The 26,938-nt window shown below is 45.8% G+C and overlaps 1 protein-coding gene across 1 annotated transcript in view; it reads right to left on the bottom strand.

Annotated features, from left to right (window-relative positions):
* The window catches only part of shf (Src homology 2 domain containing F), a gene marked incomplete at its 3' end in the record, with an annotated part of 102,405 nt that overhangs the window by 7,187 nt on the left and 68,280 nt on the right, over positions 1-26,938 (bottom strand). Inside the window, exons 3-8 of the mRNA XM_079997993.1 lie at positions 25,593-25,697; positions 25,410-25,550; positions 24,207-24,305; positions 13,909-14,055; positions 3,935-4,109; positions 2,468-2,587 (exon numbers count right to left, since the gene is read on the bottom strand). Coding sequence (XP_079854119.1) covers positions 2,468-2,587; positions 3,935-4,109; positions 13,909-14,055; positions 24,207-24,305; positions 25,410-25,550; positions 25,593-25,697 — 787 coding nt within the window. The remainder of the gene's footprint in view (positions 1-2,467; positions 2,588-3,934; positions 4,110-13,908; positions 14,056-24,206; positions 24,306-25,409; positions 25,551-25,592; positions 25,698-26,938) is intronic.

Here is a 26,938-nt window from a genome sequence, read left to right as displayed (position 1 = left end):
AGTCGGGCGGGGAGCATGGGGGTTCTCATTGGGGTCCTCCGCTCAGCTGTGCTGTCCCCACACTCACAACATTTCATGGTCCCCCATCCGATTTTGGATTCTAAATGGGATATGAAATGATGGTATGATACACGGATATTCCTGTTTATTAACGCGCCAACGACCGGAACTTCAACGAGCGTCGCATCGTGCAGGTAAAGTTGCCAAAATGAGCGGGTCGACCCGGTGTCCTGTTTACATCGGAGCCGATCGGAGGTGGAGCCGATTAAAACCTGAGTTTATTGCAGGGTCATTTGACCCAGGACTGAGACACGGGTTTATCCTTTCCCACTGGTGACAAATGCCACATGTTAGAGGGTGTAACAGGGTTTTTGCCGCAGTGGGAAAGGGGTGTTAGTGGTATGTTGTGACTGATCTGTGTATATACAGTATATAGGTTTACATACTTCTACCTAAGTAGAAATGTTAATGTTGAATAGAAAGCTACAAAAAAGTTTTCTATTAAAATATCACAACTATTCCAATTAATCTTCACCCACCCCAACATAAATGGATACACATCTGTACCATCCTATATGGGAGCACACAACATAACAAGGACTTTTCCTTTTTATTCTGTTAATGCCTGCGGGATATCCCCATCACTGTGTTTTCCCATTTGGACGTCGCTGAGCGAGGCTTTTGCCTTTGAGTTCTTATGATCCTGCACAGTCCGACGTGTAATGACATCAGCAGTCGTTCAGACACAGATCAGCGAGGCATCGGCCGGGCGGGGAGAGGTGGACGGTGGGACTGCCCCGGCTCGAGGGCAGCCAGACGGGCAATTAGCTCGGTAGACAGACTCCGCATCAGTCAGCCAGTCAAGTGGACAAGTCAAGCAAGCCAGACGTACGATGCATCAATCAGAGGGACAGAAACGCAGTCAGAGCAAAAAGGGAGTGAGTGCACCGCGATCAGCGGTGGAGCCGCGGCGGGCCAGAGTTCCGCAGTTCTATGAACGAATAGGCCTTTGGAAAGATTAGGTATACCCTCAGTCCCTAAATGCAATATTTGAATGGAATTGTTGTTAGCTAATCCCATTAAAAATGATGTTGTTGCACACAGAACGTTAAATATTTATTGTTGAAGAGAAGAGAAGGATTCACATTGTCCCAGTCTTTCCATTTCATATCCCGGAATCGACCCGTTCTAATACAACACCGGGACGGTCTTTGTGGTCGGGAACATTTATTAAGTTCTTGTGTCACCGGTGGCCATCGCATGTAGCGCTGACATTCCGTGACATCGGCCCGAACCTGCCACTCCCCCCCCCCCCCGAAACCCTCGCTGAAGCCAACCAAACCTGACAGCACCGAGGGTGAACGCGTCCCTCAGCGCAAAAAAAAAACCAAAACTGACCTCGCCCCAAATGTCAGAGTGGACTAAACCAATCAGCGCTGTTCCTTTGAACCCTGGGCCGGTCGCAGCGGGAGGCGGGGGTCGCTGATGGAGGCCACCATTAACCCAGATCTGGGCACATCAGCAAATTGGGGAGCCCGTGGGGACGGGGGACGGGAGACAAGGGACGGGGGGGGGGGGGGGGGTTTAGAAGGGCAAGGTGGGCAGGTTTTGGGAGAGATGGGGGTGAGGAAGGTGAGGAGCATTATCATATGGAGGAGAAGGCTGAGTCAGCAGGAGGCCTTTTTTTCCAGGAGCTTTCAATTTCAAGCACCAGGTGGACTGTCTTCCGAATTTTTCTGCTGCGCGGACGCGACAAAACTTTTGATGTACGGTGGATACAGGTTGACCCCGTTTAAGTGTGTTGAAAAAACAAAAAAAAGTGTCGAAAAAATAAAATGCTTCCAGGTTTACGGGACATGAAGACTGTTTATACTATAAATATATGCAAGAAAACACAAGTACACAAGCATAAAATAATAATAAAAAAAATGGAATTAGATTTGGGTTAGCAGGTTAACGGTTGATTAAGGCCGTCACAATCATGTCATTTTAGCTGACGATTTATTGTCATATAACTAATTACCATTAAGAATTAAATTGACGTTTCTGTTAATTTGATGCCACTAACGCAATATACATTTAGAACAGTCTAATGACACACAGAGGAGAGCCATCTATTGACTGACACTGGAACATAAACAATGGAAAAGGTAGACGGCTCATTCGCCTCAACACAACTGATGCAAACAAAGCTGAACGATTGGTTCTATTGCATTATTTCTAACATTGGTTTCAAATTCCCTCGACAACTGGACGGAAAGATATGATCGTGGAATTTTAACGTATGACAAAACGACTGGGTTCAGCTCAAACAACTGCGATCAGGACATTACGTCATAATCGCGGGGGCTCATGAAGGTTTTGTCAGTGTGTCTCGGTGTCCATGTGTGATTTCAAGCCCTTGGCCGCATTAGACTCCCCGTGTTATGATCATTAATAATATTTTTCGGTGATGCGTGCGTCTTACTTGAGGGAGAGGGAGAAGTCGTTCTTGCTGGTCTCGCTGTTCCTCACCAGGTAGCTGGCCTCCTTGCAGAGCCTGAGCAGCGACTCAGCGTCCGTCCGGCTGATCGCCCCGTGATACCAACTGGAGGATCGAGAGAAGGAGCGAGGGGGGCGAGGAGGAGAGCAGGACAAACAGATAAAAGAAGAGCAAAAAAGGCCATTTCCCACGAGGTGCGATTCAGGTATTCTATTTGCCTCTATGCAGTCATCGCATATCAACGATGGAATCCCAGCGCAAAACTGTATTGATTGATTCATTTATTCAAAAACATTTTTTTTTTTTTCCCCCCCCACAGCCTTTTAATTTATTTTTTTAAGTTTTGCCTCAGATATCTGACCAATCAAGAAAAAGTTTGTCATTCAACATGGCAGATCGCTGGATTGTTTCCTTGTCTCACAACGCTGTCCTTTATGACAGAAAATATTTAAAAAAAACTCTCGAGATAATTCAAAGAGAACTGAAAGACGTCCAGTTTCTTGAGAGGAGATTCAATGTCAATGTGGCTACCCTGGCTAAGTCATTTTTGAAAAGGACATCTGACAGTGTCTGCTGTCCAGTCACTAAGTGTTCTAAAATGTTCAGTTATATCCCAAAAATGTGACTTTCTGTTTATTTTATGCAAACAAAAGCAGGACCAGGTTTTCCACCCCCACGGTTCAGGACGCCTGTGAACCGCAGACTAATTGCAAATTTTAACCATCATAGTGAAATACAGTTTTACTGCCGCTGTTACTTTTTAAAGTAATAATTCCCTAAATCTCAATGCACAGTTGCAGTGAAAAGATGACGGACCAGACAGATGCTGCTGTGTGTTATTCTGAAAGCGCTATGATTGCTTTACGCTGTATTTGATCATTTAAGATCCGCTTGTAAATAAATACGATGTGTATGGAGAGATGCAGACTTCTCTACAAAATTGACTGTAACTCGTTTCATTCTGAACCGATTTTCATTTGGTTTGTTATAAATGTCGGAAGTTGAACATGGTACTGGGTGCTGCTATTGCAATTAAATTCAGTTTACTGGGGGCGAATCTAATCATTTTTTTTCCACTTACTAGCATGTTTAAAGGAAGACGGTATCATGCGTGCCTCATACTGCACTTTAATTAACAATTGAGTATTGAATATTTTATATATTTTAAGATTTGATTTAATCATTGGACTTCTCGATGAAAACAACATTTTCATTTAAGTTCAGAAGTTTATGGGCAAAAGTTCCTCGGCTTTAAGCAAAGTAAGCCTTATTTTTTTTTTCTGATCCGAAAAACCATCCGATCCGTGACTCAAAAACCGTGACACGATCTGACCCGTTTAGTGATCCGTCGCGCCCCTAGCCACCACCAAAAATCTTCCAAACTTAATCGGATGCCGCACACAGGCCCTGCACGAACAGCTCAAGCAATCCAACACGGCCGTCGCGACTCACAACTGGCTCTCCAGGGGCATGGCGGGGTCGATGCGCTCCCCCAGAGACAAGCCGCCGTGGTCCAGGGAGGACATCTTGGTGTTGACCAGACAGCCGCTGGAGTGGCGCTGGGGCGGGCGACCCTTCCCCTCCTTGGTGGGAGACATGCGGGCCTTCTCCGCTCCATCAAACTGGACTGTTAAAAAAGAAGCAGAAAAACAGAGTTGGAAGGAGGAAATGGAAAATAATTTACATTTATTTTGTTATTCAACAGAAGTTTGTATTTTCTACACTTCAATTGTCTGTCCACCTTAAAACAATATTTAACATTTATTTAAATTATTTTCATTATGAAATTGTATATTTAATTTAAGAATGTATTTATAATTTTTAACCATTATTTATTAATTGTATTAAGTGTATTTTATGGATTATTATTGTTATTATTATTATTATTATTATTATTATTATTATTATTATTGCTATCATTATTATTATTTAATACCATTATTGTGTTGGGGGTGGGAATACAGTTGGAATGAGTGGGAGTAAAATATGTGAAAATATAATGACTATTCCGGAACGAAGAAATAATTGTATATCTGTAAAAAAAGAAGAGTCTTGTCTGTAGTCAAGTCTGTAAGACTTGAGCAAGGTCCGGGATGTTAAAAGTACATTCAGTACAAAGCACTTAGATTCCACTTGAATTAATAACTCCTAGAGTGTCCTATACAGCGAGTGTGTGATGCCATGGCCACGGACCTTTCACACACACATTGCACAACACATTCGACAAAAAGAGTCGTGTACACACCGAAAAATAGAGGCAGAAATCAATGGCGCTCCACTGTGTACACATCCCACCAAGGTGAAACAGGTTCCCAGGTAGATCCACACAGTCACACGTACACGCCCTCCAAAACAAATGTGCGCACACACACACACACACACACACACACACACACACACACACACACACACACACACACACACACACACACACACACACACACACACACACACACACACACACACACACACAAGCTGCACATTGGCGACGCAGGTAAATCATTAAGTGTTTTTTTAACTGCCAAGGTCGACCCAAGGACAAACAAGTTGCCGTGGCAACCGTACAGGGAAGTGCTTGACTTTGTCCGTGATAGGGGACAATCAGTGGTGATGACACAACCTGGATGGATGGTAGATGGTTAGACAGACAGACATATGGATAGATGAAAGATAGATAGATAGATAGATAGATAGATAGATAGATAGATAGATAGATAGATAGATAGATAGATAGATGAAAGATAAATGAAAGATAGATAGATAGATAGATAGATAGATAGATAGATAGATAGATAGATAGATAGATAGATAGATAGATAGATAGATAGATAGATAGATAGATAGATAGATAGATGAAAGATAGATGAAAGATAGATAGATAGATAGATAGATAGATAGATGAAAGATAGATGAAAGATAGATAGATAGATGAAAGATAGATAGATAGATGAAAGATAGATGAAAGATAGATAGATAGATAGATAGATAGATAGATAGATAGATAGATAGATAGATAGATAGATAGATAGATAGATAGATAGATAGATAGATAGATAGATAGATAGATAGATAGATAGATGAAAGATAGATAGATAGATAGATAGATAGATAGATAGATGAAAGATAGATAGATAGATAGATAGATGAAAGATAGATGAAAGATAGATAGATAGATAGATAGATGAAAGATAGATAGATAGAGGTTAGCACAGCGCTAGCCAGCTATTTTTGTGTAGATGGATGGATGTGTATACATGTGTTATTCCTTATCTCGTTTCAATTGATATCTCTCTCTTGGCTGGCACTGATTTTTACCGCTGTAGGGCCTGCATTTTCCTCCAGGGATTAATTTTATTGTATTAATTGTGATTGTTTGCCCACGTCGTCGCTATATTGGAACGGGCAACATTGACCTGTAGACAAATACAATTAAACGGGGAAGCTGCGTTTTTTTCCGGATAAAAGGCACTATAACGTTGACATTTCTCAACCAATTTCCACGTGTTGTTTTTATATCCAAGGATCAACGTGGAGTAGATTGCTCCACCGTCCGCCATTTCCTCTAATGGTTGAATTGGTTGACAAAGTTTCTGTGACGCACTGCCTTAAATTTATCCGGGGATTCATACCCGGGGGCAGTCGGAATGCATAGTGATATTGAGGCTATGGTGTGGGGGTGGTCGTCTCGGTAATTGGGCCCCGGATCAGCGTGGCTGTGTGCCTGTTGCTCATTAGTGCAATCAATGAGTAACAGGTAAAAACCTCATCCCCACACACACACACACACACACGCACACGCACACACACACACACACACACACACACACACACACACACACACACACACAGGAGAGGAGCCCTTGTCATCACATGTTGTACATCTGCTCCGGGCCTGTTCTAACTTGTCCACTGTCTACAATAAACTTGTGTGTTTTCAACCCAATCCCCTGTGTCTCTGTGTCGATGGACCCTGAAAATGCCACATGGGTGGCGTGTGGCAGGCGGAGCTGCTACAGTGGAGCCTGAAGGGGGACTCTCTGGCACAGGGAATGGACACAGAGGGGCCGTCCGAAGATGCCCTGGAGCCGCCAGTGGGTCAACAGGCGGCCCCAGCACCGACCCTATTACGACTGGCAGCAGCAGCACCCAGGGTGTCCGGCGGAGGACCGGGGAGCAGCAATTACCATAGGTAATTGCCTGCAGCTAGCTGCTCCACCCAGCAGCCACTGCCGGGACCACCCAGCAGCCAGACCACCCCCCACATGCAGCCCCAGCAACAGCCAAGCCCGGCTACACCTCCATCAGCCAGCACAGCAGCTCGAGGCCCCACGCTCCGGAAGGGAGGAAGGGGTAATGTCCTTCGTCGTCCTGGGGGGAGGAACACCCATGGACCGTGCTGTTCCAGGGGACCAATTCTTTTTTGTTCTAATTTTTTTCGTTTGTTTGAGGTATGGTATGGGAACCCTGTTTCAGAGTCCAGTGTTTTATTATTTTGAGGTATAGGAATCCTGTGTCCTTCCTGAGTCTGTCCTTTTAGGTATAGTAACACTGTGTGAGAGTCTGTCGTTTAGGCATGGGAACAATGTTTCAGAGTGCAGGCATTTTTTTTTTCTTTTCATTGCTGGGCGGAGTAAGCTTTGCCCATGGATTGTCCCTGGTCTTAGTTTGGTGTCGGGTGTATGTGGTGTGGGGGTGGTGTGGTTTGAGCAGCCACACCTGTCTTTGGTCTAGGAAATTGAGGCCAGGATCAGTGTGGCTGTTCACCTGTTGCTCATTAGAGAAATCAATGAGCAACAGGTAAAACCCCAATCCCCACACACACAGGAGAGGAGCCCTTGTCATGACATGTTGTACATCTGTATCGGGCTTGTTCCACCATGCCCACTCTCTACAATTAACTGGTGTTTTTTCAACCCTATTGCCTGTGTCTCTGTGTCAGAGGACCCTGAAAATGCCACTCAGGTGGCGTGTGGCAGGTGAAACTGCCACAGAGGCTTATAGGGAACCAATCTTAAGGCAGATGGTGTCATTATTCTATAGCCATTACACTGTGCAATCAACATGAACTTTATAATAAGTATTGTATATTGTATTATATTGTATAAGTATATTGCTCCTTAAATAAAGAGTTCTCATCTCTCATCTTATGCGTATCCATTAAAAATGTCCATTATGACACCAAACCTCTATCTGCACTAGATCCTGAGACGCTCAAATGAAATAGGACAGAACAGTGGTGTAGTTTTGTTTCCAGCCACTAGGAGCTCCCCTTCTCCCCCTGTCCATTCCTGTGCAGGTCGACTTCAAGTTGAAGTCTTTGCCCTTTGCTTCAAGGTACTTTCCCCTAAATATCAACTTGGGATTGTGGGGGGGAATTACGATCAAGTCCAATCAGTTTAATATCGTTATCTTGGCCCTCGCACTGTCGTGCTCAGTTTTTTGGGTCTTGAGACGAGTATAGAGATGACAGAGCGATTCGACCTTTTGCATATCAACTGTCGAAATGCAAGTCGGATCTGAGCCTCGGGGGAAGCCTCTGTTCGGGGGGTTGCAGCTTATACATGAGGAAGGCCATCACACAAAAGTTCCAAAGTGAAACCTCCAGGACAAAAAGACTTTCCAGAGACTTTTTGCATTCTAACCGGTGCCATTTTGGGCTTAATGAACGCCACCACGCCCACCCCGCGATTCAGCGCGTTGGATGTATGTACATGTGTTGTGTGAGTGAGAGCAGTGTTTCCATGGCAACGCACGGAGACGACGGGGTCGATGTGCCTTCGCAGCCCGCTGACAGATCACAACACGAGGACACCGCCGATGTCTGCCTCATTTTACTTTTCATCTCTCCCTCTCTCTCTCTCTCTCACAGCCCTTCATCTCATTCCCAAGCTATCTCTTTCTCTTCTCTGTGCCTGTGAATGTGTGTGTGTCTGGATGTGTGTGTGTATCTAAATGTGTGTGTCTGGATGTGTGTGGGTGTGTATCTAAATGTGTGTCTGAATGTGTGTGTGTGTGTGTGTGTGTGTGTGTGTGTGTGTGCGTGTGCGTGTGTGTGTGTGTCTGAATGCGTGTGTGTGTGTACGTCTCTTTGCATGTGTGTCAACAAGAGAAAAAGGAAAAGTGGAAGCACTGCAGAGGTCAATTGTTTTGGTTTCCTCCCAGATAAATACCACTGCCACAGCACTAAATAGGAAAAAAAATTGAATTGTCTGTGTGTATGTGTGTTCATGCATATGTGTGTGTGTGTGTGTGTGTGTGTGCTATCTTGAGTAACGCATCATTATCATGCAGCTGCAGCCATTCTGTCATAATAACACAACTTTCCAATGGCAGAGAAAAAGCATTACAACTGTACATTCATCATCTGGTCGACACTGAATTGTGTATTTTGGTGGAAAGTAAACACACACACACACACACACACACACACACACACACACACACACACACACACACACACACACACACACACACACACACACACACACACACACACACACACACACACACACACACACCGCCATAAAAGCACCTGGAGGCTTAAATTAACCAGATTTAAATTTGCTGCCGCTCTGTCCGTTGACGCCTGTAGGAATCCCAGTCATTAGATCTGGTTATTCGATTATTTCTGGGGCCGTCTGGCACATGATGCGTCAAATTTAATATCAGGCAATGACGGGTTTGAAAAATATGACAATCGTTGCTCAAATTAAGTTGACAAGCAATCGCGGGAAATGTACCGGTGGCAGGTTTCCTCTTCGTGTTGCCCCTTTTCCATCTCCGCATTTTCATTTTAAATGAATCGTTTCATCCAGATTTCCAAACAACCTTTTCTCGTCAACATACTTTATCAACGTATGTGGAACAACTGAACTCAAATGGTGGTGGCCAAATGGTGGTGGCCAAATGGTGGTGGCCAAAGGGTGGTGGCCAAGTTGGCAACTGCCAACTTGGTCAGTTGGTTGGTTGTTGTTGTTGTCAAGACTGACAACATTTTTGCAGAATTGTTTTCTATAATTTTTCTATAGTGAGTGAAAACGATCCTTTATCATTACAATCCACATTTCAATACTCTCACCTGTTGTTGCATAAGTTGAGTAAATCACCTAATTTTCCTTGGTGGAACTTGAGAAAACGGGACAAACCCACCAGTTTGATAATCGCCCAAAACCGGTTGCGCGGTGCAACTCGGCAACTTGTTGTTGGGCATTGATTAGAACAGCTAGAACGGTCTATGAAGTTTAGAAAATTATATTACTTTACTGTTATCTAGGAAAATATAACTTCAACTGAATCCTATCATGATGTTACGAAAACCAAAATCCCAGATGATTCCATATCATGATATTTCATAATTATCAATGCACTGAGACACAACTGTTTTTCTGGCGGTAGTTAAAACAAAAATACAGAGGTAAACCACGCTTATTCGATTTTTTTTTTTATGTATAAAGAGTGGTGGACAATTGGCCCAAATTTGGTTGCCTGAGGCAATTGCCTCATCAAGCTACACCTGAAAAGGGCGGAGCGGCTTCTCTTGCGGCCATCACCACATCACCCTATGAATCAACCTTTTGGAAAGGATTCGACTTATATATATTTTTTTAACCCTGAAGTCCAGGGTCGTCCCACTAAACCAAAGCTCATCATTTTATTTGCCCCGGTGCGGAGGGAACCCGTGTCCGCTCTGATTGTCAGCCATCTCGCTGGAGCTGTCACAGTATTATGGTCTGGGGCTGACTATCACCGGGAGGCGGCCAAACTCATTCCCCGCCTTTGATTCTCCCGGAGCCGCTCTCTGAGACGTGGACGACGGGAGATTGAGGCGCCGATTGTAAGGGAGAAAAGACCCTGAGAGGCGGTTAGAGAGAGACAGGAGCGTGCACGGGAAGGCGTGCGAGAGTACACACATCCACGCGCACGCGCGCACACACACACACACACACACACACACAAACACGCTTTCCACAATTACAACTACAATAAAAAACCCATCAAACTGACTGACGTGCACACGCACGCACACACACACACACACACACACACACACACACACACACACACACAAACACACGCTTTCCACAATTACAACTACAATGAAAAACCCATCAAACTGACCCACGTGCACACACACACACACGCACACAAACACACACACACACACACGCACACACACACACACACTTCAAAAACCCTCTATATATGTGTTTGCATTTGCACATGCATGAGTGTGTGTATGTGTGTGTGTGCGTGTGTGTGTGTGTTCGTGTAGGTGTTATCAGCATTGTTGCCCTGTAAAGCAGGGCAAATGGAATCTGTATATCAGATTGAAGTGTCAGTGTGATGGTGACGGATGGCTGGAAGACCTGCCCTCTGCAGAAATGCAGACGCCATCGGAGGGCTTGCTTCAAAACAAGGCCTGACGTTACGACGACGACGGGGGAAGGAGGGAGGGCGAGGACGTGAGAGCAGGGAGCTGATTGGCTGGAGAGCAGGAAGCAGGAACTCGTGAAAACACAGGTCACTGGGGTCAAAGCGACGTCACTACACTCAGAATGAACCTCACCAACAATGCAAAAAAAAAAAGAAATACTCCAACTTTACACCACATGTACATCATTGCAAGTTTGCACAACCTAATTGATCATGATCAATAAAATAAATGGCATTTTTTTCTTTTCAATTGTAATGATTTATTTGATCATGCAATTAGGCAAAATTTGCAAAGAAAAACACACATTTTTGGGTAAAATAATCTAAATATGGTCACTCCTGTTTTTTTCATGGTCAGTAAACAATAAACTCAAACACACTTTAGTAAAAGCCATATAATTGAACTTTACAAACCACATACAGACTGAATTGAATGCATAATGCTTTTGTTGAACAAAAACCCTTCATACTAATAGCAGATTTCAACGCTTATTCCCTGAAGATGTCATACATAACAGTACGCTGACTGGTAGATATGTAGTAGGCATCCTTGGCCAAACGGTCATGAACGATCTCAACGGATGAATGAGCGCGTGACCTTTTCTGCTCAAATTAGAAAGAAAACATCGTGACAGTGAAGTGCAACATTCTAGTGAAGACTACGCTGTTGAACCACCTTCCTCGCTCTGCGCAAATGTGTTGGCAAAAAAATGGCATTAATCGGCACCGCTAATTAATCCTCATTTAGTTAATGGTCCTGCTTTCAGAAAAGCTTGACGCGCTGCGAGGGAGGTGCAGAGTATCAACTCGGGGTTATAAATTACGTTTTCCAGCGTTGACTTGAGAAAATGTTAACAGTTCGGTGTCTATTTATAATGTATGGTAGACAGCGAATGGCAGACAATGCAAACAATAATATGGTATCCAAGTAACCTTGCACCAGAAAATAAAACACTACATTCGGAGGTTATAACAATACTCTAGTGTACATTTAGACACGTCTGTTGAACACAGTGGTTAGGTCTTGTGGCTGCTCCATGTAGGAATAACACAAAATAAATCCCCATATATAACTCTAATGATAATTTCTAGAAAAGACAAAGGAGCAACCCTTTAAAGGCTCATCCGCTCCGTGCCTCCGTATCACATTGAATCCGGAAACTGTTTAATTACACGGCTCCTCCGAACCTGCCGAGAACAAAAGGGGAGATGAGATAAATACTACAACGCTCTGGGTAATCTGTTCACGTTCAGAGGGGGGGAAGACAAACAGAAACTTTAATTCCACCCAAGACTGACAGTTGCCTCAGTTTGAGTAGTACGTGGCTCGGATATCTGTCCTGTCAAGCCACGATTTAATTCTTATAATGATCCCTGAGATGACGAAGCAGAATTCCCCTCTCGGCCGCCGTGGGCTCGGCTCGGTCTTTGTTAAAACCCGATATAATCTCGTTAGCCTCACCAACACGTACAAACACATAACTCAGCCAGAGGTGAGAGATGGTTTTCGGCAGCGCCTTAGCCGCCTCCCGTGTGATGCATGACTAATTCCTCGGTGCGTGACTGCAAGTCGGCGGGCTGAGCTTGTAACTGTACTCACGAGGGGTCACCGAGGCCGTCGCCCTCGCCCCCCAAAGTGACCTCCGACCCCGCCGGAGCAGCCGGGTCGCGCTCGCTCAGACAGAGACGGGATCGCCTTACAGCCGGACGCCGTTTCACATCGCGCCAGAAGAAAAATAACCCTTCCCATGGAGTTAGGGCGGAATAAATCGGCTCCGTCCCCGTGTCCTCTTACACGGTGCTACTCCGAGCCTTCCCTTTCTGCTGGGGGGAAAATACCATTCCTGCAATTAGTTCTGCTACACATGCCCTCCTCTTCCGCTGGGCAATTAAAGCGGTCGCCGGGCGTCAAGGCCTGATATCGGCACAAACTAATGGAAGCTCGGCGCAAAACGGACTTCTTTGTTTGGGTCATTAACAGACAGTAAGATCAATTCCACAGCCGAGCCGGGGCGAGAACACTCCAAATTCTCGGTCTTTTCATTAACGGGAGAGGCCGCTTCTGAAGAGCGGCGCACAGGAGGACATTGCGGCAGTTATGAGTATGATGACGAGAGGAAACGGGGTAGTATAAAGTGGCAATTACCCATTCAGGACACAATTTAGCACAATTAAAACTAATGAGCCTTCCGCCACAAAACCTGGGGTTGGCGCAAATGATTTTCTGCCACATGTAATCCAGATGTAAAAGTGCACTCATTATCGGGGGTAATACCTGATGTCAGATCATACAGGGCTTTTAATCAATAACAGACTCTAAGAGTGGATCATCAACTGGCCGAAGAACTAAAGAACAACAAAAACCAACAGCTTTCACACACCTTCTGCGCCAGAATTCCACAACTACTTCCTATCTCAGTACAGGAAGCATAGTCACACGATTGTCGTCAAGATAATTTGGACTTTGCATTTGATTTATTACCTTAATGTTCTCGTCTGAATATGTTAATTTATGGATTGCTTTGCTTCTCCTGCTGCTTAAAGTAGAATGCATCAGGAGAACATTTTTATTTTAGACCACAAACTGCATTATAGGGGGTGAAAATGGTGGAACTGGATATACTTAAAAACCAACTTGAAACCAACCAACAAAAAAAAAAAACGGAGGAATGGTTTGATGGTGGGATGGAAGGTAAGAAACGGTGAAGGTAGGATTAATGACACTGAAAGGAAAACTCCAGCAGTTTTTTAACCTCAACCTTAATTTTCAATTTTCATTTGGGGGGGAAAAAAGGGTAGGAATGGAAGGAAAAGATAGGAATGGAAGGACGGATGCAGGTAAACGACGGGGGGTGAATGGCTGGAATCAGGTGCTGAAATGAGGGACGGGCGTAGGGTTACATGGGTGGACAGATGGACGGATGGATGGACAACAACCCGGCGGAGGGAGGTGGGTATTAGCGACGGGGGGCGCGGCGAACACCAACACCCACCATTGTGGTGGTGGTCACAGGCCGTCTGTCCGGGCGAGGGCTGGCCCGGCTGGGAGGGCGACTCCAGCTCCTCCACCAGAGGAGAGCTGGTGTTGAGCTGGCCGACGGGTGGAGGCCACGGGAGGTCCTTGATCACTTTAATCTCTACTGCAAGTTTGGCCCAGACCACCGCGGAGGACACCACGCGGAGGGAGGGGAAGGAGGCGTCGAGAAGGAGAGAAGGAACAAACGAGAGACAACGTGAGAAAACGGGAGGCGCGAGTATGCGGATTTCAGGTAGATAGGAAGAGGTCAGAGAGGTGGAGAGAGAGGGTGGGGCCGGGCGATATTAACTGAGACGAGACGTCGCCTAGGGGTTTTGTTATCGTAATATTGTGATCTCGCTGAATGTTGTCTCTAAGGCTGCATTACAGTTATGTTATGCGAGGCAGTTATGCTTTCTGAACTGCATGGACTAATCTAGATGTACTCATTAACACCTCCACCTGCTTGGTCGTAATATCCACATCACTAATGGTTGGTTCTCAAATATCGTCTTGTAGTGGTGTAACGGAACGTGGATGATCCGTGATCCGTACGGGTCGTCCCCCCACGATTCGGCTCGCATGTGAACCGCGGATTAATTGCCTAATTCAGCAATCATAATGAAATACTGCTTAACTGCCGCTGTTACTTTTTTAAGTAATTATTCCCGAAATCTCGATGCAGAGTTACAGAGAAAGGGAGATAGACAAGACGGATGCCCGCTGTGTTTCACTCCGGCGTGCAATGATTGCTTTACGGTATGTCGCGCTGTGTCGCTGCTGCTTTGCGACATGTAAACGACATGCGTGTGCCCGTCCGCCATATTGGAGCGGTCAAGGTCCGCTCGTAAACAAACACGATGGGTACTGAGAGATGCAGACTTCTCTCCAAAATCCACCGTAACTCGTGGATAACTAGTTTGATATAAACATGAGAAATTCAACATGATGCTGGTTTATTATTGGAATTGAATTCAGTTACTGAGGGAGAATCTGATTCACTACCATGTTTAAAGGAAGAAGGTATCATGCGTGCCTCATATTGCACTTGAATTAACAATTGAGTTTTGAATATTCTATATATTTTAGGATTTTATTTAATCATTGGACATCTTGAATGTTGTTTCTATTTAAGACCATAAATAAATGTAAAGCAAAGTTATATTTGTGTCCTTTTAATTTTCTCTTTTTTTTTGCTGATCCGAAAAATGATCCGATCCGTGACTGAAAACCGCGATACGATCCGAACCGTGAGTTTTGTGCACCCCTAATTTCTTGTATGTAAATATATGATGAAACCCCAAAAACATCATCAAATTATCAATGTCAAGGTATTCGGCCAAACATACTTCAGTATGATATTGTGTTTTGTCGCCAAGCCCTTGTCTGTCCTGTCGGAAAGACAGGACAAAAAATCGATTGGCCTTGACAAAGAATATGATATTGCAGAAAATGCGTTAAATCCCAGCGCTGGAGGGCTGGGTTATCAGGAAAGAGAGGAACAGGACTAGAAAGAAAGGCCAAGTTAGTTTACTGCAGAGGTTGAAATTCATCCCAGGACTCATTAGAACACACTGGTAGGGGTCGTGGGTCAGACTGTATAAACATGACACATCTTAAACCACAACGCTCAGGTTAAGATGCCTCGATATTCACACTCATCACCCTTTGGCTCCGGCACCACTTTAACTGCAGAAGAGAAACTTCATTAAAGTCGTTAATAGAGATTGAAAGCAAGACGAACCTGAAAGGGTTAACAAATTGAAGCGAGAGTGATTAGTTATGCGCCTTGGATACTGCAAGTCGGAGATAGGGTAGTGTACCATGGCTACCTTCAGCATTGGTTAAAAAAAAAAAAGAAATACAAATAGAGAAAAGGAATAAGTCTTTGCACCCGGCAATAAAATAAACAGCAATCTTAGCAGTATTCTCCACTGGAGCAATCCATCCCGTTGGAGGACGGGGCCCCAATGCAGGGCCTCTAAATAATGTATGACTGACGTCCAGATGGGGGTTGCACCGGGGTGAATTGAGGGCTAGTGCAACAGCGTATCTTTCACTTAGAGAGGAGCACCCGTTAAACAATGCAGGAGATCTAATAAATGGAGGAGGAGGAAAGGGGCATTTCACAATCCAGGAGAAAGCCAGCGGAACAGGCTAATAAAGAAACATGGTACATCAGTTGCGGCAGTGTGTGCGTGCGTGCGTGTGTGTGTGCGTGTGTGTGCGTGTGCGTGTGTGTCTCAGGAATGACATGTTGCCTGCCAGGTCCAATGGTGAACAGAGCGTTTAAGTGAGGCGGGCGCCTGGCTGTTTGTTTTATAATTGAATTAAACTCATTGATCGTCTTGAATTGAAGTGAAGAGCGGATCCGCTTTGAGGAGATGCAGCACGATACAATATATATAAGAGAGATAGAAAAAAATCGAGCCGCAATAATAAAGCCGCCGTTAGGTCACTGGGTCCAAACTGGGAGTGAGATCGGCTAAAGCCGGCTGGAGGGAGGGAGGGGGGCTTGGGGAGCTACTAAAAAGTCTGTCGGTGTCCACCATCTCCTAAATTCCAACAGGGGCACAGTCCCGGTCCCCTGGGGGCGAAGTCGGACAGCAACAGCGAGACTGGACAGAGGTCAGACGCTCTAAAAAAAATGATAATATGTGTGTGCGTTAGTGAAAAACCTCCCCCACTTTAGAGGTGAAGCAGGGGACTCTCTTCCCTTTAGACTACGAGTCTAATTCTCATTTCACATTGCAGATCAGCGTGTAATTGTTCAGGGAGCAGAAGGGGTGCCTGCACCGTACGCCCTCCAACTGGGAAATCCTGCCGCTCAAATTTACTTGGTTGGAGCGGCTGAAAAAAAAATAAATAATGCATTTAGGTTTTGTGTGAAATTATGGTAAAAAATTATTACATCGTGAAGTACGGCAAATTCTTCACACGGAATATTAAAAGATGCCGCCCGGCCCACGGCGGCATTGAGTCATATTGCCGGTACGGATGAGAGCATCTTCAGTTCCTCTCGGAGGAGGAGGAGGTAATGTCTTCATCATAACTCTGGACTGAGTGGACAAGAGGGGCCGTCCACTCCTTCACTGCGGGGCCAATCACCGACCGTTTTCACCATCAATCAAGCGGCGAGGACCCCCCAAAGGCCCCATTCGTAGTTACAAATGTCTCTTTTATGCTCCCCTGCGCGCGCGGGCGGACACACACACACACACACACACACACACACACACACACACACACACACACACACACACACACACACACACACACACACACACACACACACACACACACACACACACACACACACACACACACACACACACACACGATTGTGCACCGGAGCGGTTTGGGTGCAGATGCCAGGTCTTGTTTCAGATCTGCCCTGTGGCTAAAACAAACTTGTGTGAGTGATGCTTCTTATTACTCGATTTAATGTCCCCGCGTGTAATCCATTTGCTTGGGCCATCCTCAGTCTCTGTGCGGAGTATGATCTGTTATTTCATTAGTGACCGGCGGTGATGCCGCCACGACAAAATGTATTTCATGTAGTGGAAATTAACACCTTTACTCGATCGGGACGGAAATCCCGGCAGCGGCGTATGAGAGGAAATGGGTCAGAACGCTGCAAATTTGACACCACGGCGTTATCGTCATCGCTATTTATTTAACACTATAGAGCGTTTTGCTCCTTCCTTTGTTTTGTTCCTAATATCAATTGCTTGACTCAACTAGCTGTACAAGTGCAATGGAGAAAATCTGATAATAAGCCGTGCTTGATAGCTGGAATTTTTTATACATTTTTTTTTTACTTTAAGTGGCTGGTCACATGCACCGCCTTGAGTTTTGTCCTCAAAATAACCTCTGTTTGTCGGGTTATGGACTTCGGTTTGGCTTATAGATGCCTCAGATGATGCCAGAGATGGTGTGCTGAGTTGCTTGGCGGTGAATCTGCGTTTGCAGATAATGTCACCGCTGCCACCGAGAAATGCACCGGACTGATACAGAATAATCTCCCGTTGGTATTCAAAATTGCTCCAACTTCCATCGTATGGGCCCAAAGTGTGCAGGAAATCACCATCACGCCATCGGGTCCCTGTCTGTGATGTTGACAAATGGGATTTGATGGACACACGGGCTCATGCGGTTTTTCTTCCAAATCCTTGTCGACAAAAGCAGCAGGAACCAGGAACCATCCAACCAAGCGACTGATGCTTTTCAAGCCTCTGCCCAATGTTTTGAAACAAACTGCGAACCAAATCCAACCTCAGTGTCATGTTTTTTTTCCGCTGAATGAATCTCCACTCCACTGGGGGGAACAAACGGCTTATTGGTGTCAAGGAGCAGAGTGGTGCCTGGGATTTTTGTCAATTTCTTGTTGACAAACAATGTCCTGGCCTGTCAATGTCCTGCTGATCAACACGACTGCTATTGATTTAGACAATATAAGCGACTGTGGTATTGTCACAAATTCCCCTATTAGTTAATTGCATCTAGGTTTTTGTTATCATGCCATGTCACTAACTCTCCTGTCACTGCACATCCTGTCACTCCCTCTTGACAAGCAGTCACCCCATTCCCTTCACCGAGGTTCCCCGCCCGTATCCTCACCTGCAGCTCATTCCCTCATCACTCCCTCAGTCCCCTTCCCTTTGTTCGCCGCCAGATTGTCTCATGCGTGTGACCGAGCGGTCTGGCATTATTCAGTCCTGTGGTTTTTTGTTTTTTTCCGGACCTGCCTGTTTCGGACCCTGCTCGCCTGCTTTCTGCTCCTCGGATTCTGCCCCTTGTCAGATTTGTTTGCCAATTTGACCTTGCCTGTGGGCTTAAGTAAAGTCTACTCGGCCTGTCTCATTGTCCTGCTTTTGGGTTCGAACCTGTCAGTATCAGTGAACGTTTAACTTACAGGTAGACTTTTTTTTTTGTTGACGCGGCGACACCTGTTGCGGCTGCCTGCACAGGCGCTCCAGTTGATTATGCACATTTTTAGTATTTTAATCCGTTTTATATCACTACCTCCGCCAAAAATTCATCGGCAGTGATCTCCTGCGGCTGCGATGCACTGGTGGATATAAAATTTTCCCTGGGAGATCAACTTTGGGACTTTTTATCTGTGGATCCAGAGTGGACCCCCGGAGATTTTAACGCACCAACGCTTTTCTATTTTGTACTCCCACTCTGTATCATCTTTTTGAGTCTTATTTTATTTTTATTTTATTTTATTTATTTAATTCTATTCACTCACTGCATTACATTTTAGGAATCAGTTCGTTTCAGTTAGTGAGCTAGGTAGGAATTAGGTTATCTATTACGTTTGGTTTAGTAACTATTGTGCATAATCTCCAGGTGCGTTGCAGAGACATTTCACTGCATATATGTATGAAAATATGTCTTGAATCTTGACTATAAGCTGCTGTGGTAGACTATGTAAGCTCCTGCAGACGATATAAGCTAATGTGATAGACTATGTAAGATTCTGTAGTAGACTACATAAGATGAAAGGAAAACTGGTCATTTTTAACATAAAACGTATTATTCGATCATGTGGCAATCACAGACCAAAGCTCACCATTGCCCCATTGTATAACGTATTGGAGCTTGGTTTAAAGTCCTTGTCTCTGTAGTTCACGGTCTCCTTGAAGATGCATTGAACTCCAGGTGCTTATTCCCAAAACAGCATTTTATCCCAAAGTCCAGGCTTAGCTTTTTTTCACCACCGATGCCGCACTTCCGATACGGTGTTCATATTGCGTCAGGGGAGGGCCCATGCAAAGAATGACCGCTCTGTGTCAGCGACTCTTGATTTACCCAGCCCAAAAATCCCGGACAACAAAAATCGCGAGAAACAGTTTAACGGTCAAACTCTACAGTTCAATACTACATCGTTCAGTCTTTCAACATGTTTCTGGCAATTACTTTCTAACATGTATAATGTGTTAAAAACAAATCACTGAATTCACTTTCCAGGGATTTTAAGTGTAATTATGCCTATATTTCGTAATCTTGATACAGTTTGCCTCTTTATGTTCCTGGAGGAGCTGGCCTATTTTTAAACCAAGGTATTTGTTTACCCCAAGATTGTCATTTGCCTGCGGCACTCAGTCGCTGTAAACAGTGCGGCGGCATAAATCATCAGCCGCACATTTTTTGCATGATGTCGTGTAATTTGGTTCTGCTTAATTTGGCCGGCAAATTGCATGCATATTCAAAACCGGTTTGCAGATTGTGCAATGTTTACGCAGCGCATTACGGAGAGAAGTTTCCAAAATAACAACACAAACACGTCTCTTTCAAAGCGTGTGTGTGTGTTCTACCAATACTCATAACAAGTAGCACTTCATAAAAAAAAAAACGACGTGAAAGCTACCTTACGATCGCCCGGACACCTATCATCCTTACCCTGCGTCAGTCACATTATGCGGTCCAACTATCTTTCCAACCACATGTGGTTGGAAAGATAGTCTTTATATTGAAGGAAGCTAAGGTGACACAGGGAGTGAGTGATGGAGGGGAGATGACAGCGGGGCATTTTCCTCGCAGTCCTGCCGAGACGAAGCGAAGGGAGCGGGCGGCCGAAGGAGAAGCTGGCTGGACGGGGGCGGGGTGCGGGGGGCTCACAGGCTGGCAGCGTCCGCTTGATGTGTGTGGCCAATGTGTACGAGTGAAGATAAGAAGCCATCGTGTGCCAGGTGAAAGAGGGAGGGCTGTCAGAAAGGTTATCGCTGGCTAGGGGGGCGGGGGGCAAGGCAGAGCTCCGGACTGTCGGACGGCGCGGGGGGAACTAAGCCAGCCGGGCGTGGAAGGGACGACGGACGGGGAAGCCACGACGGCCGTCCACCCCATTCGGACAAAATCCAGCTGTAGGACTGTAACACAATCAATTATTTACGAGTTGAGCTTCAGATTTATGGGTCATTAAACCGCTGAAGTTTCATCAAAAAAACATGAAGTGGCGAGTGTGTGTGTGTGTGTGTGTGTGTGTTGGCCTCGGGATCATCGTCCTGCGGCGTCTCCTGTTATCTCCCGTGTTAAGTGCATGGACCTGGCCAGGAGCCAAGAGACTGCAGCGGCTGGCCGGGTGCACGGGGGGTTGCAAAGGGATCAGGTAACGCCGGCTCTTGGTGCCATCCCCCCCCCCCCAAAAAAAAGGAAGCTCAGATTTCCCCGTCCGCACCTGGGCGTGCGAAAAACGTGATACTCAAACAATTAAAAAAAATAAAATAAAAACCGTACATTCACCCTCACAGATGAGCACGCGCATGCCGGCGCAGTGCGTCCTTGTTTCCTCCGACTCCAGCGCGCTCACGTACACGCAAACGCCAAAAGGTAAGGAGGCCGTCTTGATGCGGTCAATTTCTAATGCTTGTCTCTCACTCTGGTCCCATCCATCACCTGCTAACTGCACAGGACGGAGATGGGGAGGGGTTGGTTTAGTGTGTGTGTGTGTGTGTGTGTGTGTGTGTGTGTGTGTGTGTATGTGTGTGTGTGTGTGTGTGTGTGTGTGTGTGTATGTGTGTGTGTGTGTGTGTGCATGTCGGGGGGGGGGGAGTGGAGGCAGTGGCGGTGGGGCAGGTCAGTGTCAGCGGGGATGAGTGATTAACCAAACCACAAGTACACAGCCTCCCAACAGTTCTAACAAGGCAGGGAATTTACATTCCATTGCATACCTGTCAGGACGCAGATAGCCCAACGGTGAATAATAACACCAGGGCGAGAGCTGTGAAGGGGAGACAGAGAGAGAGAGACAGCCACAGCTGGGGGGCATCGCTCTACCACCACCCCACCCCCCCTATCACCCTATCATTAATGGAGACAAATCCTCCTCTATATGGTTGGTATCACCGGGTTATGGGGGCGGCAGGAGGGACGCGGGCAGCGCTCGCCGCAGTTCACTCCTCCTTTTTTTCCCTACGCCCGCTCCGCCCTTTAAAGGGCCACGCATCTTTCTTCGTTACCGGCCGCCGGTTTGTTTGCAGACACTTTAATTTCACACATAAGCGTTTAATATACAAACGGTGAAAAGTGCGATGCGCTGAGGACACAGTCGCGGAAACAGAGTATGAACGCGGAACGGCATTATTATTCATCGATGCAAATTGCGGCTTAAAATGCAAATGGTCCAAAAAAAAAAAAAAAAAAAAAAAAAAAAAAGAAACCTCTGCAGCGGCCTCATAACTGCATATTACACACGGAACTGGAGCCGTTTTCCCTGATTTTTCTTTTCTCTCCCTGGAAACAGCTGCATCGGGCCAGCTGCTGCCAAGCCTCAGTGACCCCGTGACCTCGGCTGGAAATGTAATGAACCGTGATGGCCTCTGCTGAGTAGGGATACTCCGGAGAGGCCGTCTATTAGTAGAATTATTATGGGATTTACTGTAATTATAGGTAGCATTTGCTGTAGTTGTATTCAGCTTTTCATGACGGTCTCGGGTGAACATATGAGACAACGGCGCCAAAAGCGTATGAACGCGCAACATACATAGTGTATGAATCTCGCTCATTACTGTATCGCATTTTATCTGTTTGCCAGTTGTTTCGATGTTTCTTGGCATTATGTGATTTATTATCTGATACGGAAAAAACGTTGGGAAATCATGATCTTGCTTGCTCCAGTGCCTCCGCCTTCCTCTCCGGTGACTCAGGCACCACCATGCTCAGACCCAGAATCTGTGTGGGATAAACACGGCTCCCGGAGCACCTGGAGCGGCGTGTTAGTGTGGGGGTTACGGGGTCAAGAGGTTCGAGAGGTTCCAACCAGTCCCCGGCGAAAGAATCTAATTTACCAAGACGTTAGCACCATTAGAGGGAAGTGACTTGATCCTAGCTTCACTGTTATCCATAAGTAGAGTACAGACAGGTCTGGAAAATTCGGACTAAATCGTATCTAATAACGGAAATAGTCTCAGATTGGCATCCCAGAGACTAAATCTCATCAAACAGGCTCCTGTGGCCCCGAGGCGGATGACGTCGGGGGCCCCCCGGTGTGAAAAAGGTTTCAGGAAGACGGAAGAGGAGAAATGAGATTAATACGCTGATATGGCTTCCGTCTAAAACTAGGGAGAGGGGTCACCATTTCTAAGATGAGTGGGAAACACATTTGGGAGAGAAACGAGAGAGGCCTTGAGAATACAAGAGCAGGGGCCTCGGCGCTCCACCGAGCGGTCGATAATGAAGACGTCTGGAACCCGAGGCGGTTCACGGCGAGTTCAGCGCTCACACTCACAAAAAGAAATAAATGTGGGACAAGCCTCTGCTGACGGATCTCACTTTTATGGCACGTTGAGGGAAAAGTTTTATGGGATTTTTTCCAATCCATCTTCTCTGAATCGTTCACGCATGTGAAACAATTATTGTCTGCATGGAACATAAAACAGGAAAAAGATGACAATATTCAAAGGCGTCTTTTTTTTTTTCTTTTTCTCGACTGCAGCGTTTCTAATTTGAAAGTAAACTTTTATCCAAAGGCGGCGCTGGAACGTCTGACAGACGTTAAATTAATCATCGGTGGTAGAGGGAGCGGCGGGGGTTGGGAGCGGTGTAAGTAGGTGGGTAAATAGCATCTAAAATAAAGTTTGCCAACTGCTTCTTGACAAAGACATAATGAGGGAGAAAAGCAGTGTGATTAAACAACAGAGTGTTATTTATTTCACTCATAACTGGAGGGGACGGAACATGCTTGTTAACATTAAGCCTCCGCTTGTTCGGCTTGAATGGAAAGAAAACCCCACATACATAGAAAATACATGAAGAATTATTAAAAATAATGTTACACTATTATATTCTGTATATAGTGAAAAACAATGCATTCAGCAGGTACATACACACACGAGAGCATGACTTTAAAGTGTTTAAAGCTTAAGAGAGAACATTAATATTCCAAATCAGTTTTCAAGTGAGAAAGGACCCCCGGAATAATTAGCTATCTAAACATTTGCTATTAACAGTACGCCTCAAATGATTTTTGTTTCAAGAGATGTGTTTTAATTTGTAAAAAATAAAATAAAGATAGTTTCAACGGGGTCCGCTGGAAACGGTGTGGTGCTTTAAAGTCCAGAGATTAAGGTCAAGCTCTGACACGCAGACACAGACGCGCGCGTGCACACACACACACACACACACACACACACACACACACACACACACACACACACACACACACACACACACACACACACACACACACACACACACACGCACACACGCACACACGCACACACACACACACACACTACATACAGCGTAGGGAAGCCCCGCCTCCACCGGTACCTGTGAGGGATTTAGAGGTGCAGTCCGCTCTGGTGTGGGGAACGGATCCAGTGCCATTTACTGAGTCCTCGTAGCTAAGGCAGTCATAACAAAGCAGAGCTGTTCAAGGATGAGGGGAAAGAAAAAGAAAAAAAAAAAAAGTTGTTTTTCCTCAAAGAACTTTCGGATTTATTTTCATTTTCTTTCCATGCCAGAGAAGCGCGTTTTCTTTCCTCTTTCCGATTTTGAATGTATGAATCTCCCAAAGCCATTGACGCCGCATGTCTGTTTGTTTACTTTTTTTGTATTTTCTTGAACAGCCCTGTTCAATGTTATGGCTGTTAAAGCCTTAATGGTACTGTGTAATGCGCCGCTCACATCCAGAATCAGTGAGGCCCACATCAACACACACACACACACACACACACACACACACACACACACACACACACACACACACACACACACACACACACACACACACACACACACACACACACACACACACACACACACACACACACACACACACTAAAAAAAACCACGCTACTTGTAACATCATGCAGCAGAGAAGCGTCCTAGGTTTACAGCCAAAGGAGAAAGACAAGACAAGAAACCTGCAAATCAACCCCTTGTGTGGCCATGTCTTCATGGAGGATAATAAAGGTGGGGGGAAAAAAAAAAAAGAAAACAGCGGAAGCCCCAAAACCTGATGGGACTCTTATTGTATTTGTTAGTGCAGGGGAAAAAAAGGGCCATCTTGGTTAGTTAGGCAGGAGATGGAAAGAAAAAGAGAGGAAAGATAAAGCCGGCTGTTAGGTGACGACCATTGACAGTAAAGGACGGCAGTTCCGAAAACGGCGACCACATCCACGGCAACCACATTCACTCCCCCAAACGGACGCATTTAAATACAGTATTCTCAAAGCTTTTTTAACACGAGGGCTGACAGGAAGCAAAAGGGAAACCAAAATAATCTGGATGTTTGCAGTCATTTAACCGTTTTATCTAACTGAGAGATTCACATAAGGAGACAGGAAATAAGGGATTAACAGCTGCAATAGTCTTCATTTCCCTCAAAAGGGTTTTTGACCGGCTTCATTTCATGCTCTGAACATATTCTACGGCACCGAAAACACTCGCGTCTCCTCCCTCTCCTTTGCTGATCTTTACTTTTTCATGCACTTTTTCTGTCAACTTCTCATGCTGCGCTGCCCGTCTCACCTGCGAAGGCCTTGGATATCCTCTCCTTCTTCCACTCCCAGGGCTGGTCGTACTCCTCGGGGGGCCGCTCGTCGTCTTGGGGGAGTCGGCTTTCTCTGGGGCAGCGTGAGCGCTCGGGGTCCGAGTCTCCTCCTCCTCCTCCTCCTCCACCACCACCACCACCACCACCTCCTACTCCTCCTCCTCCTCCTCCTCCTCCTCCATTCTCGGCCGGCTCGTACGGCGTGTCGTACAGCGGCAGCTGCTTCACCGAGCCTTCCTTCGGCCCCCGACCGCTGGACCGGATCTCTGGAGGATGGAGAAGAAGGCTTAGGGTGCGAAGAATGGCAAAACGCAAAACCTAAAAGCGCAATCAATTCAGAGCATATTTATCAAATGTGTAGAAAACAGACGGAGTAATGATGTGTAAGGACTTGCTTGAATTAAGCGGCAGTGGAAAAATGCAATAAATCGGGTAAACTAAGATCACAGAACTCTCAGCTACAGAAATAAGTGGTGAGCGTTGCCATGTTCCATCAAGCATGTAGACAAGTGAAGAAATAGGGTTGATTTTATATATATATATATATATATATATATATATATATATATATATATATATATATATATATATATATATATATATATATATATATATATTTGAATAAACAGCAGAAGAGGATAGGAGGAAATACAAAATGGAGAGGACAAGGACGAGGAAGGGCCTGGGGAGCACATGGCGTAACCCGCCTGAACGCTCCGTAATCACAACAGTTAAAGCCGGCCGAGCCCCGGGCTCCACACGCCTGTTGTGCCGGAGCGAGAGCGAAGAGAAAGAGCCCACTTCCCCTTCACACCCTTCACTCTGTATTACCCCCCTTGGACCATAATATATTTCATCTTTTATTTAACCCCTCCATTTCTGTCTCACACGCACTCACACAAGCGTGTGAGTGTGTGAGCAGACCCGGGCCGTGGCGATCACTGAGGTGCTCCCAGGCCTCCATTTATGTACATCTTCCCCGAAAAAAAACCCAAAACAGTACATCTTGTTTTGTATCTAGTACCGGGACCGACCCAGGGGTGGGCCAGCGCACACAGCTACTTTCCTTGTCAAGCTGCAAAAACGGAGATGACCTCCGGCGCTGCTGCGTGCCCTTGAGAAACCCTCCCGATCTCCCCTCCCCCGTCTCCCTCCACTCACATGAAGTTGTTAGCAGCCAGCTCCGCTCCTCTCGGGCCACATGAAGCTGTTAGCGCCGAGCTCTTTTGTACAGTAATGCAATGTGAAGGGAAATACATATTATGCCACGCCACTGCATAATTGCTTCTCGGCCCAGGGGAGCTCTTGCAGAAAAATGAGCAATGCGTTGAAACTAATGGGAGGCCGCGGTGGAAAGCGGGCGGGAGGTGTGAGCGAGGTGAGGCTGCCAGATTCCGACTCTTCTTCCTCGTTCTGCGGGGGGGGGGGCTGACTGACTCGTGCTCTTTGATCCGGCTGTTAAAAAAGACCCGGCATTGTGAGATCCCGGCATGATCGGCGCCCACCT

The sequence above is a fragment of the Zeus faber genome (genome assembly GCF_960531495.2).
Source record: "Zeus faber genome assembly, chromosome: 3".
Taxonomy (NCBI): Eukaryota; Metazoa; Chordata; class Actinopteri; order Zeiformes; family Zeidae; genus Zeus; species Zeus faber.
Note: the sequence above shows the minus strand (reverse complement) of the source record. Positions and strands in the feature narration are given on the sequence as shown.